Genomic DNA, 26,586 nt, shown 5'->3' on the forward strand with positions numbered 1-26,586 from the left:
AGGGGACGCACCAATGCAGCTGCTCTCAGGGACACTGCTTCCATCTTGGTGCTGCCTTCCGTGCTCGGAGGGCCCCAGGAAGGGAGGTGGGGGGCAGACCCACTGCTGTCACGACAGAGGCACAGAATGCCTCGTTTCCTTTCTCACTGAGCATCCGTTAGCCGCAAACATCAACTAAGCATCCGTTACGCACCAGGCGTCAGACTGGGTGCCGGGCGCTCGAGGAGGACCGCTCTGGGGCCTGTTCTCCAGGGCTCCCGGTCCAGCAGGCGGCCAGATGCACAGACCAGAGGTGATGGCTGCCAGGGAGGCCTGAGCCAGGGGCAGGGCGCCCCACGCCAAGCCCCACTTCCCTCTCTCTCTCCCGGCGGTTTCTGCTCTCTCCCCTGGCCCCCAGCGCTTCCCCTGACCCGGGCAGAGGGGCTGTGGGCAGATCGGGTGTTAGCGGAGGGTCGCTGGGAATGGATGTGTCGGTGGGACAAGTAGCAATCACGTCTCAAGCCCGCTTCTTGGTCCCTGGGGTCCGGCAGGACCCTGTTCTCCCCGCGGGCACCCACCGGCTACCCCCTTTCCCGGCACCCCTTGGCCCGGCAGACCTCAGGTAAGCGCCGTCCGGCGTGACCGCTGCTGGACAGTTGTCTGTTCTCCCCGTGCAGACAGCTGTCGGAGGAGAACGCTAACCTCCAGGAATACGTGGAGAAAGAAACGCAGGAGAAGAAGAGATTGAGCCGAACCAACGAAGAGCTGCTTTGGAAGCTGCAAACAGGGGACCCAACCAGCCCGATTAAACTGTCCCCCACGTCCCCCGTTTACCGAGGCTCCTCCTCCGGGCCCTCCTCTCCCGCCAGAGTCAGCATGACGCCCAGATGACGCCACCACGCTGCGGGTCGAGCTGCGACGCCTGGTCCACGAGGGTTTCCGCATCGAGGGAGTGGTGACCACGGACCAGCCCGACTGACCCTGCGCGCATGCCCAGTAGCTGCATAGCTGCATCCTAGGAAGAGTCCTTTTCTGATCCTCGTGTAAGACTGTCCTGGTACTGGCACTTAGGAAAGTGTAAATGGTAGTGTCTGATGTGCAAACGTTTGACCGTAGTTAGAGCCAAAAGAAAGAAACGCCAATTGTTCTTGAGCAATGAACTTTCACTGCAGAATATCAGGTTAGTTACAAATAGCTCAGTTTTGAATATCCATTGAATAACCATTGTGTACTGCACCGATATGTGTGTATATTTAGATATACGTATATACACATGCAGCGGTTCTGAATTGCATTTTTTATAACATGAAGTGCTGACATATTTTGGTGAAGGTCAGCAGTTTTCTAACTCGTGCCTAAGAATTATTGGGAAATGAAAATGCATTTCTATCTAGCTTCCCAGGAATATTTCTACCCAAAATAGAAAAAGGAAAAAAAAAAAAAATGCAGAGAAGAAGCGCCTTCCGACCTACCGCCACGTGGTACTCTGTTTAACACAAACACCAGCCATTCATGAACGGTAAATGCCTTTGGAACCATCAGCTTCTTAGTCCACATGATGTGAGGTCACTGTTACTCCATCTGCAAATTTTAATTATTAATACTTCTGTCATGAGCGGATAAGGGGCAGCAGTGGGCAACCCTGAGGGGGTGAGGAGTTTTGCAGATGTCAGTCATGACAGTGGATCATCTATAGTCTTGTAAACACAAGTTCTGCTTTTTTTTCCTAAATGGCATCTTGGAATCCATCATTAAGCTCTTTCATCTTCGGGAAAATATGGACGCACATGACCTTATAGGATGAGGGTGAGAGTGACCTTGGAGTTGGCCAAGACCATTCACGCTCCGTCCTCAAGAAGGAAGACTGCTCATAGGGTCTGTGTTCTGACTAAGCGTAGAGCAGGAAAGCACACTCTGGCATCCTACTTGCTTTACTCTGATGTGATGCTGAAAATGGTCAACTCACCAAAATATGACCCTCAGCCCCACTTCATTGGCACCCCCCCTTCGGTTTGGTTCCGTAACCCAGCCTCATTCCTGTACATTGAGAAGCTCAGGGGTTCTAGCAGGGGCTTCCAGAAAACCAGTTCTTCTATCCTGGGGGATCAGTTCCAAGCTATGCTAGATCATCATCACATGGCCTCCCTGAAGCCCAGGTGTATTTTCCGCTGGATGATCGAGCAGTGCCACAGCTGACAGAGCTCCCATCTTTGGTCCAGGAGGTTCTTCCAAACAGAGGAAGGAGCCTGGGAAACAGCCAGCCAGCGGTGGCTGGCTTCTGGACTGGCATTTGGCTCTGAAATGGTAGAATTAGAACCTGAGAGGTATTCCTGTAGTGCTGTGGACGATTAGAAGCAAGACACACAAAAGAGAGAAGCGGTTTCAACAGGCGATACGGTGATGATGATAATGATGATGCCTTTGTTTACTGTTTGTGACAAAGACTCTGCACTTTTCTCCCTAAGGCCCCTCAAAATGGTCCTGAGCACAGCACACCTGAGGCAGGCGGACTCACGTAGGGACGCTTCATGGGCCAGAGCCACAGAGCAGGGAAGAGACGGCCCGCGGAAGGGGTTGGCTGGCCCAGAGCCCTACCTGCTCTGTGGATACGTGGCCGGCGTAAAGACAGACCTGGTCTGTGTTCCTTGCGTGAGTTAAGGTTGGGCTTCCTGGCCTCATGTACATCTCATTTCTAGCAAACCCCCAGGCGTTTGCCCATTCTGGGGACATACACAGGAGTATCCACTGAAGAAACACTTTTTTCCTTTAGTGGCTCAGCATGATGCTGTGATGTTGAGTTGGGCCTCCCGTTAGAGTAGATCATGCCACGTTGACTAAATACACAAGTATTTATTCTTTTAGCAGGCACCACCTGCGGACACAATAGCTCAGCCCTCCGAATTAGGAACTGCTTCCCTAACGGCACTTGCTAAATGCAATTACACAGCAATACGGATATCAGTGTTATGTTAGAATGTGGTCCAGTGTGTTAGCCTATTGCAGTCAAAGTTGTAGTGGTGTTAGAACGAAGTAATCCTTCACTAGGTGACTAGAGCTTGGCTCTAACCAGCCCTGACCTTGGGCACTTGAGCTAATTCCCACCTTGCCCTGGCTTCATTTCCCCGTCATGGCCGCCCATCATACACGGCTCCCAGGACACGAGGGGCAGTGGCCACCGGGCCCCTTTTGCACCTCTCCAGCCCCACACTGTTAGGACTTGGACCTCTGTCTCCCTGGCGTCCACCTCCCAGGCCAGAGCTGCTGCCACGCGGAGATGCCGCAGCCTCCCTCCCTGCCACTCACACACCCGCCCACCGCACCAACCTCTTCCCGGCGCGTGGGACCCCGTCGGCGCCCTGCCCTCCCGCTGCCCAGCACACACCTGGAGAGGTTCTGGCGGGGTGGGCACGGCTGGTGGCCATCTGAACGGGGTCGCTCGTTCCTCTTCCGGCCCCTGCGGGTTCTGTGTTGCCTCTTTGTGTTTGAAGCGTATTAAAATGAACTTGAGGGACCTTCTGTGACATGCACTTGATGTGACCGTTGGCCTGGCCCTCCCAGGCTTCAGGAGGTCCGGTGGGGTCAGGCAGGGAGGCCAGAAGGCTGGGCTCCCCTTGTGTGTGCGCCAGCTGGCCGTCACTGAGTCGCGAGGCCCCCAGCTCTCCCCCAACTCGGCGGATTCAGGATCCTTGCACGCGTCTTCCAGCCCGGATCCTTCGGTAGCCTTGCCCAGGCTTTGGGGGCTCAGCGGCGCTGCTCAGTCTCCCTCGTCCTGGGGAGGCCCGCGTGGGTTGCAGGAGGTTGGAGAAAGGACACGAGATTGAGGCCAGTCCCCTCACCGTCAACGTCGAAATCAGACGTGGACCTATTGCTTCTACCCCAGAGCTCGGTCTGTCCTCGAGCCCGTCCCTTTGCACCTGGCTGGCCACAGAGCTCTCGCCTCGCAGGGGCGGTGGTCACAGCACTGCCTCCTCGTGTGCTTTCTCGTGCCCTCGGGGTTCTCGGGGGCCAGGCCCCTCCCTGAACCCAAACGCGCTCACTTGCCCCACCGGGGCCTTCAGGCCGGGCTGCAGCCATTTGGCTGCCTGCCCTGCCTGAGGTCACAGGCCCGTTCCCTGTGGGGTTTGGAGGGACCTCCGGAGACTCCAGCCACTCTGCCCTCCCGAACCACTGCCGGACAGGAGCCCCTCGGCAGGTGATAAAGCCCCTTGCATTACCCCGGACCCGCCAGCACCACTCCGGGACCCCCTGGGTCACCCACGTGTCCAGATTATTGGCGATGGCTGCTATTCGTGATCTGCTTGTCTGTCAACCCTTTCCAACCTGTCCGTTGCTTCTGGCGCCTCATGCCGCCACCTTTATCATACCCACCCTGCACTGTCCTCCCCGTCAGCACAGCCGCTGACAGAGGGCCCCTGGCACCGGGCCCACGGAGGAAGCCAGGGTGAAGGGGCCTCGCATCCGCGGAGAGCTATGTCCCGCACAGCTTTCTTGCCGTGGTAGAGAGGCTTTTGAAGTCAGCCGCTCGGTCCCCGCTGTGCCAAGGGAGGCCACGGCCAGCTCTCCCTGCCTGCGAGGCTGGAAGGAGTGAGGAGAGCGAAGCTCAGGTAGAAGCCGGGTTCAGGGCGTCCCACCCACTGCTGGAGGCTGTTCTCACTCCGTGGCTGCATCCGGGAACAGGCCCCCAGCAGTGGCCCGGGGGCACCCTCGCATCGCACCCCTGCACCCCTGCATCCCTCGTAGGCAAGAGGCAGGGTCCTGCCCGCTGGGGAGTTTGGGGCAAATGCTCTATAAAGTCACCACCACCATCACAGGCTAGAGCTCATTCGCTTAAGTTTGCTAAATATTTTTTTGTTTTGCACCTGTCTGCTTCTCTCAAACCTCTTTAAATACAAAAGCAGATCACCTGGGTTTCGCCTCTCCCGTTTCGGAGCACAGGCTCCGGACGCACAGGCTCAGCGGCCATGGCTCACGGGCCCAGCCGCTCCACGGCATGTGGGATCCTCCCGGACCGGGGCACGAACCCGCGTCCCCTGCGTCGGCAGGCGGACTCTCAACCACTGCGGCACCAGGGAAGCCCCCTCGGGTTTCTTGAACGCCCAGCTCTGTTCCTTCCCCCTCAGCATGGGGGACATGCAGGTGAATCTGCCTCCCTAACCAAGCCTGGGCGAGTTTTCCAGAGACAGCACCACGCGGGATAAAGTGCAGTGCAGCCTAAGCTAGGCCCTCCCGTCCCTGCAGGACGCCCGGGTCCCTCCCCACAGACAACCCGGACAGGCTCAGCTGCTGCTGTCGGTTTCAACTGCACCCAAATCCACGTAGCAGGGGCTGAGTTAGCAGACGCTCAACAAGTAACCGCACGGCTTCAAGGAGTAAAAATGTAAAGCGCCCGTAGGAAAGTCCGACCGCGCAGCTTCTCCTGGCTCCCTTACCTCGGTCCCGAGGGCCCGCGGATCGGTGCTGAGACGCAGACCAGAGCTCACGTCGGACAGGGCTACCCCGGGAAGGTGTCCGCGCCCTCCCGGCCGTCTGGTGGCCGAACAGCCCCCCCGAGGAGTCCGTGAGATTCCTCCCCGCTGCGGAGGCCGGGCTGTCCGGGGGCAGCTTCTGACTCACCAGACGTTTCATCACCAAACTGTGCTCCAGGTGACTCCCCACCCGCAGGCTTCCAAGGCCCCCCGTCCCCCCCACGTCAGGGTTTCCTAGGAAACTGCCCGGAAGCCTGGCGGGGGCGCTTCTGGCGCCCGCCCGCGCCGGCCGCTAGGTGGCAGCGTGGCGCCACGGGACTGGCCGCCCCGCGCCGAGGCGGGCTCCCGGGAAGACCTGCTGGGGGCGCTCGGGGAAGCCGGCCCGTCTACAAGGCCGGGTCTGGGTTCACGGGCGCCGGCCAGTTGTCACAGATGGCCTTGGGGGCGGGGGCGGGGGAGGGCGGGGCAGCTGAGGTGGGCACGAAAGGCACCCTGCCTGCGTCCGTCCCCGCAGACCCCTGGGGAAGAGGAGGGAAAGCGTCCACGCGGTCCAGGCCTGGTGGGTGTTACCCGCGCGGCCGACGGATGCCCCTCACGTTCCTGACGCTGAGCGCGCGCCCCTGCTGTGCTCTCGGGCAGCAGGCCTCCCAGCGTGCTCACCCGAGCCGCAGGGTCTGGGAATTAAGGCCCCCTTGACTGAGGGTGCCTCCTGTACAAGAAAGCGCTTCCTTTCTCAAGGGCGGCGGGGGGTGGTGAGAGATCGAGGATTATGAGAACAGCTACAACCCTCCCCATCCCCTCCCGCTCCTGCGCGCACCCCACCCTCCAGATGGGTGGCGGGCGTGTGGCGGGAAACGCAAGGCTAGTGTTCAAGGCCAAGGGATTTGCTGCACTGACACCCAAGCCCTTCTGCAAACGAGCAGCGTCATGACCCGCAGACCCATTGGCAGGAAGACCTCTGGGCCCAAACCCAAGCCAAGTCCGGAAAAGAGTGGGAGGTGGGGAGACAGCGTCAGAGGATCCTGAATGAGGGTCGAGGGGTTCCCTGGCCAAGGCGCTAGAGCCGGAATGAGGATTTCCACCAAACGGCTGAAGGAGAACGAGGCAACACGACATCCCTGCGGTTGTGGGGAAGCAGGCAGATACCCAAGAAGCAAAGCGCAGGATCTGAACTCCCTGCGGGGCACCCACCCTGGGACACCCCCAACCGCCCCCCCAGAGCTGCCGGAATTCCTGAGATCACACTGAGCATGCCCCAGCCATAGACGGAATTTATTAGGATTTGCGGAAGCATGAGAGGATGTACCACAAAATAGCTTGACTTTACAACATGAAGTACGGTATCAATGCACACGGTTGTCAGCAAAACTGGGATACAAGAGCAGAGGTTCACATGTTTTAAAGGCCATGGACGACATCTACTCTTGTCCTTAAAATAAAAACGGGCGGGGGGGGGGGGACCAGCAGAGGCCAATCTGATTTGCTGTTAGTGTCAGAATCTAAATCTAGTATCACAATTATAAGAAACTATAAGAAAACTATTAGAAAAATAGAACATCAAACAAGCAAAAATATTATACAATTTACATAATAAAAACCACAATTCTCTTAATAATGGCTCCACGTTCAGTAGAAGAAAAAGTGTACTGAAGAAACCACAGCTCTTCAGGTTTGATTATAAACCAACCCTCAAGAAGATCATCACTCTTTGTGTTCCTTAGACCCATCAATGCCGAAAGGCACAACATAAGCAGAAAACAAATATATAACTTCTCCAATGGGAAAATAAGTCCCAGACTTATAAAGTTTGTCATCAAGAAACACAAAATCATATACCTTGTTAATAATTTAACAAAGTCTGAGTGCATCTCCCCAGCCCTCCTCCCTGACTCTGTTTGGAGAAATCCCATTTCGACTTCAAGCCAAGGTCTTTCATCTCACGGGGGTTTTCAGCAGTTCAACACATTTACAGGGTGGGCCAGGGGGGCTCTGGAGAACTGCGCCCCGAGACCCTTGGCCAGTCCATGCCCCTCTTGAAAGAGCACTGCCACACAACAAAGCAACGGGCACAGAAAGACTGGGCCATGGTGATGAACAGGCAGGTCAGTTGACTTTTTTTTTCTGCCTTAACTTCCCACTAAGTATTGTAACTATGATGATGAGATACAGAATGTATGTAGCTTCTTGCACCACTGGACCAATAAAGTATTTCATTACCCAAAACAGTCCACAAGAGTCTGATAAAATGTACATCTTGCTCTCCCTAAGGAGCCTTACATACAATACTCTCATTACCAAGGCAAACAGACGCATTTTACATTACCCCTAACCATTATGCACAACATATATTGAGTTCCACCTGAAGTGAACTCACACAAGCGTCACACGCCTGCGCCCAAAGCGCGTGACCATGCCGGTCACGCCTCTCCATCCATCCTACAACACTCGGGCCACCGGGCCTGGCACCAAGTCCCCTCCCTCCTGTCTCCACCGGGCTGGTTCTCGGGTGCCAACAGAACAAGCGGCTCTTAACGTGTCAAAGCGGGCCATCCAGGTCAGGAAAGATGGGTCCCAGCATGAAGCCAGGAAGCTTCTCTCCAGCAATGAGGCCCCTCAAATGCCCGTGGGCTCGCCGACAATCTGGGTGGGGCCGTTAGGAGACGCGTCCACACACCCGATGCTGACAGCTCTGCCTACAACGTCGGGCTAGATGCTATCCTAGGCGGGACGGCAAGACCTGTCAACTCACCCTGGCTACCTGGAGGAGGGGGTGGAGGGGAGGAGACCTGTACAACCTGGGCCCCCCCTCACCCCGCCTCCCGCGGTCCGCCCCCCTGACCCCATGCACAGAACACAGCAAACACATCGCGAGGCTCCTGCTGGGCCCGCGCCCCTCCCAGGTGTGAAAGGAGGCGGAGAAGGGAGTGCCACGGGCCCGGGGGGCTCGGGGTGGGCAGAGAAGCCTCCGCAGCGCTGCAGTCACATGACAGGGCGAGGCCCATGGTGTCCAAACTACACGGAACCAGGAAGCCAATCACCTGATGGAGACGGACTCAACGGAACAAAACCGTTGCGAGTGACCCTGACGACCGTATAAACTCAGCAGTTTCTCCAAAACGGCCTGGCAAGATGACTCCGTCCCGCGGCCCTCCGGGTTTGGAAAAGCAAAGCCAGCCCAAAGTCGGGCAGAGGAGGTGTGAGCAGGCGAGCCGGGCGCCGGGCGGAGGCTCGAGCTCCTGCCCGAGGCCCCCATCCCCGCCCAGGGCGAGGGGTGGCTCGGGACCCACTGCCTCTCCGGAGACCCCGCACCCCTCACTCTTTGGCATAGGTCCTGGGGACCCCGCGTGGGTTTTCACAAGGCCGTGGGCATACAGGGAGGGGGCCACGGGCGGCAGGAAGGGGCGCTTCCCCAGCACAAGCGGGTCTTTCCAACGTGACCGTTGAGGGCTGGTGCACAGATAAAAGAAGACACGGTACCCCCGGAGGGCGCGTCACTGGAAATGTGCACCTTCTGACTCTGCAGGAAAACGCAGCCAAGCCGTGAACCGAGCGCGGGAGGGGCTGGCACATGAAACCGTCAGGCACTTCCGGCGGTTACTTTTGGCCGTGTGTCTGTGTCTGTGCGTCCGTCTGGCGGGTCTCTGTGTGTACGTGTTTGTGCGCGTGTCCAGCACGGGGCCAGGAAGGAGGGGTGTGATCAGAAAGCCCACTGACTTCGGAGGCGCCCGCCAAACACCATTGCTGGCCGCACCGCCCTCGCACAGAAGAGAAAACCCTCGGCCACGGCATGGAGACCCGCTCTCAACAGGCCCCGTCCCAGGACCCCACGCGCTCTTTCCGGGGGGAGGGCGGGGGGCTTCTCGAGGCAGCCACTGCCCTTCTGCACGACGCTTCGCGGCTCTGCGTGAGGAAGGGGCCCACGTGTCAGGACGCGCTGGCCCCGTGAGACGCCGAGACACACCTTTTTGGCTGGAGAGCCACGAGCGCTGCTGGCTGAAACGTCAGTCGTGCAGTCTGCTGGGGGGTGTCACACGGGGAAATTTCAGCCAGAACGCAACAGAGCAAAAACACTTCTCAACCTGCCACCTTTCTTGGACACTCTCTTTCCCTCACGCTCTCTGCCTCTGTGGAAAAACAGCAGACAAATCAAGCAAACAAATGGCTGACAGGCCCCAAAGACAGCAGACAACCAAAACCCCAACAAAATAAGTTAATATTTATCAAAATATTGTACCAAGCACCAAGCTACATAAATGTAAATACCTTTCTTTGGAAATCCAAGCTTTGGGCTCTTACAATCCTCCCGCTGGAAGATTCACAAGAGATACTGAGAATAAAGCTTCCACGTGTGACCAGAATGGCCAGAGCCTAGAAGGAAGGCTGACCCTGCCATCTGGCTGCTTCACTCATTCTTGCATTTTTCTCCAAGAACTTTCTGGGGCAGAAGGAGAAAAGCCAAGTGCCATCAGTTCATCAGGCTTCTTTCTACCAGATTTGTGACAAAGGCCAGAGGGGGGAGATTTGGGGAGCTAAGCTTCAAAAGCAGCATTTACACTTCCTGTGGAGTCCAACATGCCTGCCCCTTACCTCCTGCCAACACGGGCCCTTCCGTCTACTGAATTACACTCTCTCGGGAAGGAAGACTCGGCCGGGATACCAGGAGTGTCCCCAGGGCCTCGGGAGGGAGCGCCGTGTGCTTAGGGACACACGGACACCGAGGCAGGGGTACGGGGTTAGGGTCACCGGCCCACACACAGACCCGCAGCGTCTGGACGACACACACCCACACGAGAGGCACAGCAATGTGACCCCAAACCATCCCCCGTGCAGACCCCGCACCGTGGACGATTCGGGGTAATCACTCAGCCGCGTTCCGCGCCACTGTTAAGCGCCAGCTGAAGCTGGTGGAGTGACCGATTCACAGCGACGGGCAGGAGGACTCCACGTGAGGATAAGAAGCAAGAGGGCCAGAGCAGCTGGAGGGCCAGGCCACCACTCAGGACGAGCGGACGCCTGCCTCGGGGACCTTGAGACCCAGGAAACCGACCTACGAGGGCCAGGAGGATGGCTCGGGGCGGAGCCGGGACCCCAGAAAGCGCTGTGCTCCGCTCTGCTCATTCGAGGCGGGCCCTACAGAAACAGTGTCACATTCCAGTTGCTCATGGCTCGCCGGCCTGAGAGACGTCAGAGCGGCAGCAACTGGCCCGGGGCCTGGACGGCTGGTGGCTTCAGGAAGGCCGGGTGGAGTAGCCCCCGCCCCGGCCCCACGCAGAGCCCCGTGCTGCGTCCCGAGCGTGCAGTGCGCGTGGGGGCGGAGCCCCTGCCTGAACGAGGCAGGGCGGGGAAATCACAGTCCTCACGAGACCTCTGGAGGCAGCTCAGAGGGCAGAAACAGGGGAAGGAGACCGTCTCGTTTTCCTTCCCAAGGAAACTAAACCGCAGTCCGCAGGCTCGGGGCGGCACAGCCGGGGACAGACCGTGTCGTGGTGCTCGGCTGGCATCTGGGGCGGCTGTTCGGGGCTGGGCGGGGAGGCGGGGACTGGAGTGTCCAGAACAGTCCCTGGAAGGGAGGCCGGACGGCTCAGGTGCTCAGGTGACCTCCATTCTGCCCAAGGCCGCAGCAGCAGGGGCGCCCGGCCGGCGAGGAGAAGGGCTGCTGTCTCGCTCGGAGAGAGGCTCAGAGGCAGGTGGGCAGCCTCGGCCCCGTGGCCCCAGCTGGGAGCTGCCAGGTGACGGGCCCAGCGAGCCGGCCCGAGCAGGACACGCGGGCCGTGGGCCGCCCCGTCGCAGCCCCGCGCGCCGTGGGTGCGGGCGGGTCCCGTGCACGCGTGGGGGGAGCGAGGTGCTGCCGGGGCCTTGGGGACAGGGCCGTGCGTCACTTGCAGTGGCCCACGTGACCGTCAGGAGTCTGTGCTGGGTCGGCGGCCAGGGACGCCTCCTCGCTGTGCCAGAGACCATAGCCAAAGTAGATGAAGAAGCCTGCGGGCCGAGGGCAGAGACCAGAGACCAGGTGTGAGCGGGCACCGTCGGGTCTCGGGAAGCAGTCCCCGCAGCAGCCTGTGCAGGCGGCCCCGCCGAGAGGCCTCCGCAGGTGACAGCCCCAGGCAGGGCCCCCGTGGAGGAACGCGCGACTCATCAACCAGGGTCGCCTCTACGCTCGGCAAAGGCGCGTCCTTCTGGGCAGCCTCAGGCCGGGGGAGCGGCTGGGCTGGGGGCCCTGGGGGCGGGGGTGGGCGCTGGTTCCGCAGCCTCATCCACTGCCCACCTGGCGGGGTGCCCCGCGGCTGCTGGGGGTCCAGGACAGACCCTGCAGAGGTCACGCTGTCCCCACCACGGTGGACTTCCAAGGGCGCTAGGACTCCCCACGCTCTTGGCGCCGTCTGTACAGCCCTTGTTCTCCCTGAGTGACTTAGACATTCAGGTCACCTGGGACTACGTGCAACCCGTGAATTTAGTCATTCCAGCGAGTGTCAGGGGCCACAGAGGTCCATGCCCCTAACTGTCCCCCCCGCGGGGCCACCTCTGTGCCAGTGACACAGGAGAGCAGGCCTTGAAGGAAGGACCCAGCCACCCAAAGCCCTGGGACCAAGAGTGTGTCGGGGATGCTCGGAAGTGGGCGTCCTCCATCTCTGCCACCTCCACCGCCGCAGTCACTGGGGCTGGGAGGTTTGGCCGCAACACGGCCTGGAGGTCACTGCTCTCGTCAGTGGCCCAGACCGGTCAAGGCCAGTCTCCCGGGCATCGGCCCCCGACCTCCAACACTACACAGGGAACCCGGGTCCATCTCTGCAGCACCTGCTGTCAGAGGCCCAGAGGGGCCAGGTCGGTGCTAAACCGGGCCAGCACCCAAAGGGCGATCCCTTGCTTCCCACAGGCCCAGCCGGTCCCTGCAGCCCACTGTCTGGGATGGACAGCAGACTCACAGGCTCGTTCTGAGCAAGTCAAGCTCTGGCCCGAGACGACTAGTGCAGACAAAGGCTTTCAAGTATCTAAAAGGGAGGGGAGGACCCACAGCCCACCAGGAGTTCCTCACTGTCAGAGAGGAAACCGCTGACTACGCATGTTTTCGCTGTGCTTTGAAATCTGAAACGGGGGCGGCGGCTGGAGGGCACGAGCCATGCAGCCAGTAGCAGGAGGACAAAGGAGCAGCTCAGCATGGGCTGGCGGGGCTGGGGGCCTCCAAGACGAGAGTCGCTGGGACATCACGTGCTGGTCACCTCGAAACCCACAACTTACGTACCTATCAGCATCCACACTGCAAACCGGATCCATGTGCCTTGGTCCAACTGCATCATGAGATAGACGTTCACAAAGATGCTCAGGACGGGAAGGACCGGCAAGAAGGGCACCTGCAGAGACGGGAGGCGGAGCGTCAGGTCTGACGCGATGGAGGGTGCCGGACAGACGGCGTCTGCTCGCGTCCTTTAGCGAATCTACCCAAGAAAGGAGCGCACCCGAGGCTGGAGGCCAGGTCTACGCGGGGAGGGGTCGAGTGCCAGTCCCCAGTCCCGTACCCCCGCCCCATCTCCCCAGCGCACACCCCGTACCCCCAGCAGCCCCCAAATACACCCCCGAAGGCACATCCTAGTAGGTGGGAGTTTGTTTTACACTACTAATTGCCAAAGTGAGCTCTCGTCTAACTTCCCCTCTTGCTCTTCCCCTGAAGGGGCCGGAAGGGGGGCTTCTGCTTTATCTATAAGGCTGAACTACCTTATTATGTGTAGAATCTAAAAAATGCAGAAGCCCTTGCTCATCCCCAAGGCTTGGTGATGACACGCAATCCACCAGGGCAGACATTTATTTATGAGAAGCCCAGAGAACGCTGGGCGCTACCCCACCTGAGAGCCAGGGCCCGGCCTCTCTCGGCAGGCGCCGTCTGTGCCTGGGAGCCACAGGCTCACATCCCCCAAGGCCGGCCAGCGAGCACCTCCCTCCACCTACCCAGGCCTCGCAGAGCCCAGTGGCCTCCCGGCAGGAGCGCCAAACTCACGGCCTCCCGGGGGCTTCCCTCCAGCCCGGTCAGTCCAAGCTGCTCACCTTGAACGAGAGCTTGGTCTTGCTCTCGGGCTGCCGCCAGATGATGGCTGTGACCATGCAGCAGAGGAAGGCGGAGGCCATGAGCGCGAAGACTGCCCACAACTCCCCATTTACCAGGGCCCCCTTGCCCAGCACAGCCACCATGCAGAAGGTGATGACCAGCAGGGCTGAGAGGGAGAGAGAGAAACACACGTCAATCATTTCCCAGGTTCCCCCCCACAGATGTCCTCAGTTCTCCCCAAAACCCATGGAGAGGGAGGCTCCATTTCTGCAGGCACCAACCCCAATTAAGGACGGAATAACTGATGTCATGGTCCAGGGCAAGTCCGGCTCTCGCCCCCCCACCATGGATACGCAAGACCCCAAGTACCGCACAGGGAGGGGCAGGCTCTTACCTATGAGGCTGGTTGAGACGTTCACAATTAGCCCAGAGAATCTGGAAGGCTCTGTATTTTTGGGTGAGAGTATGGTTTTCAGAGAAAACTTTTCTGCTTCTGGTAAAAAGCCCGTCTGGGAATCGCTGGTGCTCACCAGCTCGTTCTGGTCGACGGGATCCAGCTCGTCGCTAGTCCTGGCCATCTGGTATACCATGTTAGGCTGCTCTGGTTGATACCTGTAAAGCAGCAGTTTGCCTGACCATCGTAATATGCTTTAATTAATAAGCAAAAGGACACACACTAACTCAAGTTCTCGGTAAACCATCAAAGGTAAGCTGCCCAGGACACAAGGCATAAAACGGGAAGAGGATGATGAGAATGATACATTTTCCAGCAAAAACAGAAACCGAGGAGGAGACCAGGCCTCACCTGCTCCTTAGCTCTGGGTAACACCCTCCTAGGTGTCTCTGTTAATAGGCAACTTGACCTCCACCATGAACCCGCCCAGAGGAAGGCCCCGAGAGTTTCTCTCACTCTGAAAAGTAGCACTGGCCCTTGGATGCTTAAGATATTAGGCCACTTCCAACAAAGCTATGGCTGTAGGAAGCTAACAGTACAGACAGAAATAGAAAGCAGTTATATGAGGACCCTATCTGGTGCAGAGAGCCAGAGAACTGTGTCTGCAGTCTGATGAATTTGAGAAATTCTGTTTGCAAGACTTAATTGGATCAATTTATTTTAAAACTCCAAGTGCCTTGAAATAAATAACTAGAGCTGGGTGAAGGACCAAGCCTGTGGCATGATTTCCAAGACACAAGCCACCTGCAAGTGAAACACTCGTTTTAAATGAGGCTCCTTATCTTCCCAGCCAAGATGAACAAAGGTCGAATCTTTCCCACCAGCTTTGAAAAACGGAGTGCTCTATGAATTATTCTGCATATAATCTAAGAGCGAATATCAAGATACTTAACCACTTTTTTCACTGACTCACCCATACAATACCATTTGGTCAGTTAAGACAGCGGGGTGGAACTCAGAGAGATTGTAGCACTGAGCTCTTGGGAAGGAAGAAGTGGTCGGAAACTAACAAACTAGCTCTAGCTGACTCTCCAGAGCCGCTACTGAGGCTCAAGCCGGGTGATTAGCTGTAGAGCACGTTAGGGACGGGATCAGCAGCCTGGCGGGTGTAAAAAGCCCTGAGGAAGTGGGGGGCTCTCCCCAGGTGAGCCCACTGAGCGTCTCCACAAGCACCTGTCCTCACCGTGCACCCTACCTGGGGCCGTTCGGGGGATGAGGAAGCCGGGCCCCGCCCCCCAGAGCAGAGGAGAGCTGGAGCAGGGTGTGCTTGCAAAGAGGGGCACCGTGGCAGCGGGGGACCCCAGGGCACCAAGCCTCGGCCCACACTGCCTTCTTAGGGCCCTCCACGGGGCTGGCCCGGTCCAGACAGGGCTCCAAGCCAGAAGCTGGAGAGTGAGTCTTCCTGAACCTCGCTGGCTACTCGGGGACCTGTCGCGGCGCTCACTCCCCCGGCGCCGGCGCGCGGCTGCCACGGAAGCATCACACCGACCCACGTCTCACAGGCCTTGGATTCTCCCAGTTCCCACCAGCGCCTGACCCCAGTCCACTCTGGCCCAGAGCCTGGACCAAATTGAAGTCGTTACCCTAAGCCTTCAAAAATTCTGATCCAAGGATCCAGGCCCAACAGTCGGGTTGATAACCTGTCTCTACCCTCCCAACATCTAGGCAGAAAAATCAGGGCCCGTGAAAGAGACAGGTGGGGGCTCCCCGGACTCTTCAGGGATATCCTCTGTAACCAGGCTTTCAGCCACCAGATGCCACCCTCTCCCAGGCGGGTCCCAAAGAAGCTGTCCGCAGCCTGAAGTTTACACCGTATAAACCGTTGACAAACAAACTGCTAAAAGGAAGGCTGGCAGGGTGCCTCTGTCCTGGAACCCAGAAAGCCATACCTACCGTAAGACCAGCACACAGGCAGCCACCAAAGAGTAGGCCAGCAGAGTGCCAATGGACATGAGGTCCACCAAGTCCTTCAGGTCGAAGAGGAAGGCCATCACACCTGGGGAGGAAACGACGTCAGGACCGAGCAGGACCCTCCACAGCCAGCCAGAACCACGACCCACCTGCGACCCAGGCTGTGTGAGGGGTGCTGCTTCTACTTTCCCCCTCGCCCTCCCCGGCCCTTTCCATGGAAGAACACCGTGACTTTGCTGAAAGGGGAGAGAAGCTCAGGATTAACCATTACGCAGTTCTCAACAGACAGTCATGACAATTAACGTTTATACGGAGCGCACTTTCATCAGCATGACCCCTTCTGACGCCCACGGCAATTGTGCCGCCGTCCCGACACTACAGATGGAGAAAGGGAAGTTCAGACGTGTTGAGAGACTTACCTGAGGTCACACAGCTATTCGGTGGAAGAGTCAGGCTCTGAGCCCAATGTGTCTTCCCCTACACCATGCAGACGCACAGACAGACATGTGTATCTATCCCTCCCCCCATCCACCACCCACCCATCCACCATCTACCCACCCATCATCCATCCACCCACCCACCCATCCCTCATCCCTCATCCACTGGCACTCCTCAGTAAGCACGCCAGTCACTGGGTGCTATAGGTATGCGCCATTGAACAAGGCAGCCAGACAGCCGCTGGCCTCCCCAGGCGTTCACCGGAGACTTGCATCAGCAGGCAACAGTGCTGAGGCGGCGGCTGGGGGCAAGTCCACTGCCCTCAACAGAGGATTCTAACCCAGAAGGTGGGCGTGGAAAGCAGTGTTATTCCCAGACAATACAGTCCCTTCACCATGACCCCACTTCAAGCAAAACAAAACATGCATGCTTCTTTGGCAATCCTTTGTAGATTTTTATGAGAGTACGCATGTCTATTTATGTGGGTATATGTGTCAAGTTTCCCATTTAAAAAATAACTTGGCTGGATCTACTTTGGGATATTTTCAAATCACATGCAACCAACACAAGTTGAAACATAAACACTAAGCCGTAACTTTTCCACAAATATTTCTAAGCCCACACAGTCCACTGCAACTAAAACAAATTCAAATTGAGGCTAAAAAACAGAATTAAAGAGCAGCGAGGCCCTTCTGGATAATTAGAAGAGGATTCCCCCTGTGTGTGCTACAAACGCCTATGTTCCCACTCAAAGGAACTTGAGCCAAACTTCTTCCATGTGAGGTGATTTTAGAAAACTAAATACTTAGTTACCACCCCTGCCAAACGAAAAGAAAAAGCAAAGCCTTGGTTTGGCGATGTGAGTACTCTACAGTCACTTTAAAGATTATAGTTTTATGTCCCTTAATCGGCACAGGAAGGAAATTAAGACCAGTCTTCTATACAATCAAATTACAAGTAAATACTGAAAAAACACTGTTTCCAATTCCTTAATCCCTTGAACATACTGGTCATATTTTGACACATGGTGCCCCTTAATCTCCCCACTGAAATCACCCTCAAGAATGCAGACTCCCATAACAAATGTGTAAAGTAAGAAAAACTGGCTTTCCTTCGTCACAAAACTAGAAGCACACTGTGCTAAGAGCGAAAACACTACCAACAACAATTCACTCTTTAAGATGGACACACGCCTCACCCAAGGCTAGTTGGTAAGTTCCTGTGATACAGCTGTGACTGGTATCAGGTGTCAGCATTTACCAAGAAGACCCACTGCTCTACTCGTGGGCTGGAAGGAACCAGCCATTTTGGCCCCAAAACAAAACAGGAACCAAGAGGCAAGCTCCGCACTCACCGGCGAGAACATCCTCACTTTACCTCTCTGAGCCTCCGCTTCTCATCTGTGTGCACCTGCCTCCTGGGCTATGAAATGCAAGTCAAGGAGGAAACATAAAAAAAAAAAAAAAAGCACAGTCTCCTTGCGGGGCTGCCACGGCTTTCATGGCACACACAGAGCTCCAACGGTTCTCTAGCCCCCGGCTCTCATCTCTCGTAACTGTCCTCTTGGCGAGGGACCCGATATGCGGTCAGATCAGCCTCCTCTGGACCTGCCATTGTCTATAAACTCAGGGCGAATGGCTTCACCAGCCACACCCTCCATGTCCCCTGGGGAAAAGGTGACACGTTTTGTAAGGCATCGATCGTAAGGGATTCTCACTTCCCAGAGAATTCACAGGCTAAGACACACGGACGGTGAATTTCCAGTACCAACAAAAGGTCACTTGGCTTGTACCGTGTAAAATGTCATCCCACCGTGGTCTGCTTAGAGACATTCAGAAAAGGGGAAAGACGTCGGGCTTTGAAGGAACAGCATGTATTCTAAGCTCTGTCCAATGAAACGGTAACAATTTAAAAATTCAAATTGTCGGAGAATTCCATCACATCCTCTGTAAAACTGGCTTCTGCCTTTTGTCAAAAAGGCACCTTTTTGACACAAAAAAGGTTACCTTGAAATAAACCAGGTACAAGAGTAAAAACCCAAAGTTAAAAAAGACCAGTTACAACGTCTCTCAGACCAGCACAATTCAAGATACCTCCCCTAGGCACCAATAACCCCACTGTTAAAATACTGGCATGTGGAATTCCAGTTCTTACCAGCAATGGCACCTGAGGTTAACGTGGCGATTACTGGTGTTTTGGTCCTACTGTTGATCTGGGCCAAAAATTTAAACAGCAGCCCATCTTCAGCCATGGCATAGATCACTCGAGGCATGGGAAACATGGACCCTAAAAGGCTGGATGGGAGGAAAAGCAAAACGCATCCGTAAAATGTCTCATGGGAATAAAGGCACCGTAACGCACCCTGCGTGTTTACCACCGAGGAGGGGGGGGCTGTCTCCAAACTGTGAAGCCCGCACCTAAAAGACAGGGACTCAACACACCAACCCCCAGAAGAGCACTTACTGCAAAGTCTAACAGGAACAGGGGACATGTAACGTAAACTAGCGTGGCAGCTAGACGTAGTTTTATGGAAGAGAAATTTTGTATTTATTCCCGTGATTATTTCTAGCCGAATCAAACAGAAAATAAAAGCATCGCTGCATTCATGAGGCTTTCTCTGTGGTCAGTCAGTTTTTAGCAAACATTTCCTGTGTGTGCAGGCTAGCAGAAAACATCAGAGCAAAGTGCTTCTCATTAAAAGGCACGTGCTCCCCTTTTCAAGGCAGCCTCTGCTTTATGGCCAAACTAAGGGCCAAAAGACAGTGTTCACAGAGGCGGCCTGGTCCAGTGGCCACACGAGGACAGAGAACCAGGACCTTGCTGAGGAGACAGTGCTACAGTGTGGGCCTCGGGTTCTTCGAGGTGAAACGTCAGTAACACACACAGCCCTTGGGGTGGCCGAGAGCAGCACGAGGGGAGGAGCCACACGATCAGGGCTGGGGTTTGGCTCTATTTCAAGGGACGAGAGGAATATTCACGGCGCGCCCGCCTTCCCGAGATGCCCGCCTCCTCACCTGGTGGAAAGGGCACAGAGGGAGCCGATGGCCACTGCGTACTTGGCGCCCTCCCAGCCCACCTGCTTGAAGGCGTCTGGCAGGGGGCTGTCCTTGCCCAGGCAGAAGTACGGCATCATGAGTGTGAGGGCGGCCGACACCCCGAAGTAGGCGACGAAGCAGATCAGGAGGGACGCGACGATGCCCACGGGGATGGCCTTCTGGGGGTTCTTGACCTCCTCCCCTGGAAGGAGCACGGCGTCAGCCGGGGGCTCGGGGCCGCCCCACGGCACGTGGCCCTGTGGGGACCAGGCGAGGCCCCCAGCACCACAGACCACGACACCCTCGGGCCCAGGGACAGCGTTCTCGGCCTCGACACCGACGGTCGGCAAGGGAGACTCGCTGCCTCCGGCAGAGCACAGGCGGGAGGCCCCGGAGCCGGCCTGTGCGGTCGCCGGGACGACGGTGTTTTTAGCGGCCCTGTCTCTCCCGGAGGGCGCACAGGTCTGCAATCGGCTGCAGCTGCGCACGGTGCCATCCTCCCGGCCCGCAGGGGACCGGCGGTCTCGTTCAGGATGCCGCCTCCCGTCAGGCCTGCCGCTCGGGGCGTGGTGAAGCGGAAGGTTAGCAGGAAGGTGCGGACACACACGGTTCTCAGGAGGGAGACAGCGGCCACGGGCACACACCCGCGCCCGGGAGGGAGGCCGTGACCTGGCCAGGCGGGCCCGGGTGGGCCGAGGGTGGCGGGCATACCTGTGGTGGCGATGCAGTCGAAGCCCACGAACGCGTAGAAGCAGGTGGCTGCCCCCGACAGGACACCGGAGAACCCGAAGGGCATGAACCCCCCAACACCAGGCTTCCCCTCCTCCGTGTCACTGGAAGAAAGAGCCACAGTCAAGAGGCCGGTGCCCGCTCCGTGGCCCCCAACAGGAGCCACCCCGACCGTCCGCCCTGCGGCCGGGCCCCCCCACCCGTGGTGAACGGTCCTGGGACAGCTGTCACAGCCACCACACCCCTGGGCAACGGGCCTCCCTGCTGTGCACGGCCAGGGCTGCAAGCGGCCACCAAGCCCTTTCCAGACCCCGGCTAAATACTGATTTGTGCGGGGCAGAGAAAATCTCTTCTGAAAACAAAATTCAGAGCTTGATCACGAAACCAGAGTACGAGGGAAAAGGGATTCCTGGGCGAGTCTGGCAATGAGCCTCAACCACGCACAGTCCTGGGATTCGAATGAAGACGCTGTCTCCCCGACACCTTCCTTAGTCGTACAGTGTGCAGTCAAGTGCAAGGAAAGGAAACTTAACCCAAACTTCAAACAGATAAAACACCCTCAGCTACCTGACTGCAAAAAAACACAAATGATAACAAAACATTCTAGTTCAAATTACACTTAAAAAAAATGACTCGTGTTGTCACAGCCGACGGCATCACCAACCGTGTGACCGTCACGCACCCAGAGTCAGAGCAACACTCACTTGTTCAGGCAGAGGCGCTCAGATGTGTTCTGGAAATCCTCCTCCGTGAGCTGCCAGTTTTTAATCGATCCTTTCACAAATCCCGACACCATGATGAAGCCCAGGACCAGAACGTTGATACACGTGAATACTTTGTTGACCATGGCTGACTCTTTCACGCCCAGAGTTAAAAGTCCTGTAAAAGCGCATAAACAGAAACTCTCTCTCAGCGTTAACCTCGTACCAGGCAGGCCCTTCTGGGACGGGGACGGGGACGGGGACGGGAGGGTGACTTAAAAAGAATCCAAGCAGCGTCAGACCTCCGAAGAGGAATGGGACTGAATTAACTCTCATCTAGAGGCAGGGATCAAAGTAACCAAGGTCTGGGGGGTTGCTGAACAAAGCCGTCAAGGCTGGCCTTCCAGATCCCCTCTGGACTTGAGACGCCAGGCCAGGGGCACCAGGAACCGCAGAGGCAGCGACGTGTCGGCCAACGGCCTCCGAGAGCAAGGCCCCCCCTCCCCCAGGAGGAAGAGAGCCCTCCCTCTTCCTGAACCTCCATCCCCGAGAGCCACCCTCAGGGGCAGGACTTCATTTCCTCCAAGAGACCCTTTGCTCAGTTTCTCGGGAGAGTGAGAGTTTTCCAGAAGTGGAGTCATGCACTCACTGCCAGGGGGTGCCAGCAGTGACAGCCACCTGGGCTGTGGGAACCCTGCCACGTACGGGTCCTCCTTGGACCCAGCGCACGAAGAACAACATATAAGCTAGACTAGTGCCAGCTTGTAAACTCAGGATAAAAAAGACACCGAATGATAAAAAACCCCGGGAGCCACGTGACACCACTGCCGCAGGGCACGCTTCTGTAGTGACCTCTCGGCTGGGCAAGAAAAGAGGCAGGGAAGGGTCCTGGTGATACGTGACCACCGACCTGATTGGAAACGACTGCCCTGCCGTGTAGGTCTCTCGTACGTTTGAAAACAAAAGACGCCCTACGTAATAGACTGAATTCTGAAAAACGGGCCTTAGGACAGAATTGAGCAATTCATCCCAGGGAACACTTCGCCACCGTGTTTGTTCTTCAGCGCCCCTCCCTCTCGTGCTTATGAAAATCTCACTCGTGCAGACTTAATTTCTGATACATGTTGCTGCCAGCTGGACCAGAAATACTGCTGAGACTGGCCTGTGTGGAATGATTTCAATTATGTGGTGTGTAAAATACGGCCCGTTGTTTTTAAAACCCATCCTAGATTTTCTTACCTCAAAGGAGAATTTATGTGCATTTCAGCTTAATGTTTATATAAACAAAACTCCCATCCTAGTGGCTGAGACTCGGATAAATGTCACTAAGAAACTGCCATCAGCTGTGTTCAAGCCATATCTGCGATTTTAAAATTCCGTACTAGCAACTTCGTGGCGAAGCTTATTTATTTAAAGGGTTTTTTGCCGGCCGCTGGGTGCAAACCCCCCGAGGCTTCGCCAACACTGAGGCCCTCATTCCTCCACATTTGCCCTGGCTGACAGACGCCAACTGTCCTTTTCCAACTAGTCATCCGCTGACTCCAAAGAATGTGTATTTCTGTATCAAAAAGCCCGCAGCATTAACAAGATCTTATTCCACCAACAGTTACGCAAACACCTGAGACTCTCTTAATTAAATGACACGCAACTTGAGCGATTCAAGAGGTCAATCCTACGTGAATCTCTAAGAAGCCATTTTGACAAAAAAAAAAAGATGTCTGTATCAATTACAAAAAGGAGAAGAAAACGGGCAGATGGGAAAAAGAGAAAAGGAAGAAAGCAGCTTAATGGGAGCCTGTCCTACACCTTGGACCCCTCGCTCCAACCCAGCGCCTTCTGTTGTGTGTGGCTTTACCTGTTAAGATGAGAATTATGATCACGGCAAATATGTCCGGGTTTTCGGCCAGCACCCCGGGCGCATTCAGGGCCATGTGCGTCCGCGAGAACTCCCCGATTGGCTTGCCAATCAGCTCGTCAAACGTTGCGCTCCAGGCTCTGGCTACGCTCGAAGTACCTGCCACGAAACACACCGTCAGACGAAACCGAAGGGAAACAGTTAACGGAGCACCTGTCACCAAGCTCGGCACCGGCGGCACGCACGCAGGGATCGCCGCCGGCCCCCGGGACGCGCTGACTCGGAAGTGAGGGTCAGTTAGTGTTTGCAGAGACGCGAGAAGGGGAGCCTGGCAAGAGACCCGTTTTCCATCACAATCAATACGACGTGTACAGCATGCGTTTCGAACGTACATGTAACTCAATTACGATAAAAGGCTAACAAACTAATGTTACCCTGAGCACCGAGAGGCCCTCTGACAGTACTGAGTTCTACTTATTTGATCTCATCCGACAAGAACTCCTGAGGGCGAAGCGAACCATTCAGGTGACTTCACGACCCACTCCTGGGCTGCAGTGAGCAGGGCCACGCTCCTCAGGAAGCCCCTCCTCTAAGGCCCCAGCAGCAGAGCTGAGAGGCCTGCCTCCCGCTGCGGGGGACTAAGGACAGCGGCTCGGGGCTGGCTCCACGCCAGCAGCAAAGGCCCTGCTCAGCCCCGCCTCTGCTGCTCCGGGCCCGGGCAGGCACCACCTGACGCGGGCCGTGGCCCCGAGGGTCTGCCCGACGGGAACACAAACGGATGCGGCGTCCAGCGCCCCAAGGGCCAAGAGCAGCTGACTGCTTCTCTCTCTCTCTCTCTCTCTCTCAATCTAAATAACGTCACTGCTTTTCCAGCAATGCTTTCCGGGAAATGTCGCAGAAGTTCCAATATCCACAAAAAGTTTATTCAGCTTCAAAGGGGGCCTTGCTGGTGACCGTGGTCTGGATCTTCCACAGAACTTGGCCACAGTGACCGGCAGGGTCCCATTTCACCGTCTGGTCTCATGCTAAGTGTTTTTCCAACAACTCAAAAAGGAAACCACATTTCTTCATCCCGAGTAGCCAGCCTATGATGAGTTCTGTCCTTCAAGGCCACAACGCAGTGAAGAAAACGGTCACTACCTCTCCTGCCCCAGAGGCCAACTCGCTGCCAACAGGGCTGCCCAGCCTTTCCTGCCAGCCTACCCCTCCCCACCTCTGAATCGTGGCTTTTAAAAGAAACACATTTGATAGAAAAGCTGCCCTTGCTCAGGAGCTGAGGCCGAGGGCCGCCTGCCGTAGCACGGGGCTGCGTCTCCCAAGCCCCCGTCGTCTCGGCCAGAAGCTGCTGGTCCAGAAGCTGCAGGCGCTTCACATTCACCGTTCTGTTTTATTCGCAGGTCAATCCTCTGGAAACATAATGGCGCCTTTAAAATAGCTGCATTCCCACCGAGAGGCTGCAGCTTGTAAGGACATGTATGGTTGCAAGTTTTGGTGCTGCACTGAGAAAAACGTGATTAGGAATTTTATCTTCCAACCCAGAAGAGTAAGCTCTCGGCGGGTGCTGGAAAGAAAGGGAGGGTGTCGCCCAGGGAGCCTGGCGGAGGCCGGGCGGAGGCCCAGCACCACACACGGCTTCCCAGAGGGCGGGCGTGGGAGCCAGCGGGGCCCACGGGGTTCAACTCATCCCATGCCCCGGCTTTTTGCTATTACTGCAAAGAGCTAAAACAGAACTCGAACATCGAGTGGCCATTTGTATTATTTCTGTTTGCGAACCGGCTATTCGTATCCTTCAGTTATTCTTACTTTCAGGCTTTTTTTTCTTTTAAGTGGATGTGCTCAGCTTCGGCTGTAATCAAAATGCAAATAACATCAAGAGAGTAACGCTGAAACCTATCGAACCGAAAAGACTATGTTTTTGGTGTTTTTGTTTGTTGGTTGGTTGTTTTTAATGCTGACGCCAAGTCCAGAGTCGGCAAGGACGTGAGGAAAAGGGGCCCTTGGCCGTCAGGAGGATCACAGGCAACACGGGCCTTGAATATACACGCAGGCCCACTGACCCAGACATCCTGCTTCTTAGACCATTTTAAAGGAAAAAGCACAGCTTTTTTTTACATTATGCCAAAGACATTAAGTAATTAACTATTTACAACAACAACACAGCTGGAAACAATTCTAAATACCCCACAAAGGCACCCAATCAATTATCTGCATATAAATCTATATAATGTTGCATCATCAAGAATATTACTATGGGGCTGCCCTGGTGGCAGAGAGGTTAAGAATCCACCTGCCAATTCAGGGGACATGGGTTCGAGCCCTGGTCCAGGAAGATCCTACATGCCACGGAGTAACTGAGCTCGTGCACCGCCAACTACCGAGCCTGCGCTCTAGAGCCCGCGAGCCACAACTACTGAGCCCGTGTGACACAACTACTGAAGCCTATGCACAGCAATGAAGACCCAACACAGCCAAAAATAAATAAATAAACTTATAGAAAAAAAAAAAGAATATTACTATGGAAAAATAACTAACGCTATGAAAAATGTACACTATATATTGTTTTACAAGTATAGAGACACACTAGACAGAAAAATATACATTTACGCTCACAAAAATATTAACCATGTTATATCGCTAAACTCTGTGAACGGAGGTCACCCTGTTCCTCCACGGGGCCTAACGCTGAGCAGGATGCCAGGCACAGAGAAGGCACCTGATAAACGTTCGCTGAAAGAATGAATAAATAAGAGCATTAATTTCTCCCGGCTGTCAGAGTGGGTAATTTCTACTTTCTTCTCTGCGCTCTTCTACATTTCCTAAATTTTTCTGTATCAGTGATGTATTTACTCAAGTAATCGGAAAAAAAATACTGAAAGAGACCACGTCCTTTTTAACGAGATACGAACACCCAACTGATTCTGTGTCTGTCGTGCTAACGGGACTGGCCCCCTTGCTGGCCTGGCTTGTCCCCACCGAGCTCGTCCCTTGTACTCGATCGCTGAAAAGCAAGGGCAGTGACGCCCGAGGGTGGCCTCCGCCTTGCGTTAGAGGAGAGGGGAAACTGTGAGCGGTGCAGCGAGGCGCAGGCGCCAGGGAGGCGCCAGACCCCGGGTGCTTAGGGAGCCCAGCGGGGCGCGGCCCACGGCTGGGGGTGGGAACAACCGAGGCGGCACGGGGCGGGCTCCGGGCCTCCTGGACCTACCGATGATGTAGGAGAGGATGAGGTTCCAGCCGGTGATGAAGGCCCAGAGCTCGCCCACGGTGACGTAGCTGTAGAGGTAGGCCGAGCCCGTCTTGGGGACCCGAGCGCCAAACTCGCCGTAGCAGAGGCCGGCCAGCACGGAGGCCAGCGCGGCCACCAGGAAGGAGACGACGATGGCGGGCCCCGCGTCCTCCCGGGCCACGGCCCCGGCCAGCACATAGACGCCGGCCCCCAGCGTGCTGCCCACCCCCAGCGCCACCAGGTCAAACGTGTTGAGGCAGCGGGACAGCCGGCTCTCCTCCCAGCTGCAGTCCACCACCTTCCGCCGCAGCATCTGCTGCCCGATGCCTACCAGCGCCGTGCACCCCATCCTGCGGCTCATATCTGCCGAGAGAAAGAACAAAGGTGTGTGTCTCAGCATCGCCCCGCTCTCACCATCAGCCCCCTTCATCGCAGCACGCGTGGCGAGGCGTTCCCGCGTCGTCATCTACAGCTGAGGCCTCGCACGTCACGATTCACGACCCGCGGTCACACCACCACCCACGGCTTCCCGGTCTCCGGCTTAACCAGCAGGAGAAACACCCGGAGGCCAACGCGCCGGCCGACTGGACTCTGGTCTCTGAGCCTCCACGCTGACTTCGGTTCTTAACCGAGAGCCTTCTACGGGCAGAAAGCACGAGAGGCTCACGTTAAGGACGTCGTTCCTGCCCCCAATGATCGTGCGACGTGCCAGGAAAAGCAAGACGCCACTCCAAGTGGGCTGCCGGGGCAAGAAAGCC

At 56.4% G+C, this 26,586-nt stretch overlaps 2 protein-coding genes across 19 annotated transcripts in view; one reads left to right on the forward strand and one right to left on the reverse strand.

Moving 5' to 3' along the window:
• MTUS2 (microtubule associated scaffold protein 2) overlaps positions 1-1,254 on the forward strand; it is a 499,652-nt gene extending 498,398 nt beyond the window's left edge. For all 11 annotated transcript variants that reach the window (XR_010837215.1, XM_059041785.2, XM_067016457.1 and 8 more), the window contains one exon: positions 657-1,254. Coding sequence is in view for 10 of the 11 variants with exons in the window: in XM_059041785.2 (XP_058897768.1) it covers positions 657-870 (214 nt within the window). In the remaining variant the exon portion in view is untranslated. The remainder of the gene's footprint in view (positions 1-656) is intronic.
• SLC7A1 (solute carrier family 7 member 1) overlaps positions 1-26,586 on the reverse strand; it is an 86,295-nt gene that overhangs the window by 11,901 nt on the left and 47,808 nt on the right. For 3 of the 8 annotated variants that reach the window (XR_010837217.1, XR_010837216.1, XR_010837218.1), the window contains exons 2-14: positions 25,808-26,191; positions 22,606-22,764; positions 20,754-20,928; positions 20,032-20,153; positions 19,300-19,522; positions 18,440-18,579; positions 15,830-15,932; positions 13,877-14,094; positions 13,482-13,648; positions 12,685-12,793; positions 9,406-11,423; positions 3,362-3,748; positions 1,452-1,560 (exon numbers count right to left, since the gene is read on the reverse strand). Coding sequence is in view for 2 of the 8 variants with exons in the window: in XM_059041803.2 (XP_058897786.1) it covers positions 11,320-11,423; positions 12,685-12,793; positions 13,482-13,648; positions 13,877-14,094; positions 15,830-15,932; positions 18,440-18,579; positions 19,300-19,522; positions 20,032-20,153; positions 20,754-20,928; positions 22,606-22,764; positions 25,808-26,189 (1,902 nt within the window). In the remaining 6 variants the exon portion in view is untranslated. The other 5 variants (XR_010837221.1, XR_010837219.1, XR_010837220.1 and 2 more) reach the window with 5 other exon arrangements.

This window comes from Kogia breviceps, chromosome 16 (assembly GCF_026419965.1).
Source record: "Kogia breviceps isolate mKogBre1 chromosome 16, mKogBre1 haplotype 1, whole genome shotgun sequence".
Taxonomy (NCBI): Eukaryota; Metazoa; Chordata; class Mammalia; order Artiodactyla; family Physeteridae; genus Kogia; species Kogia breviceps.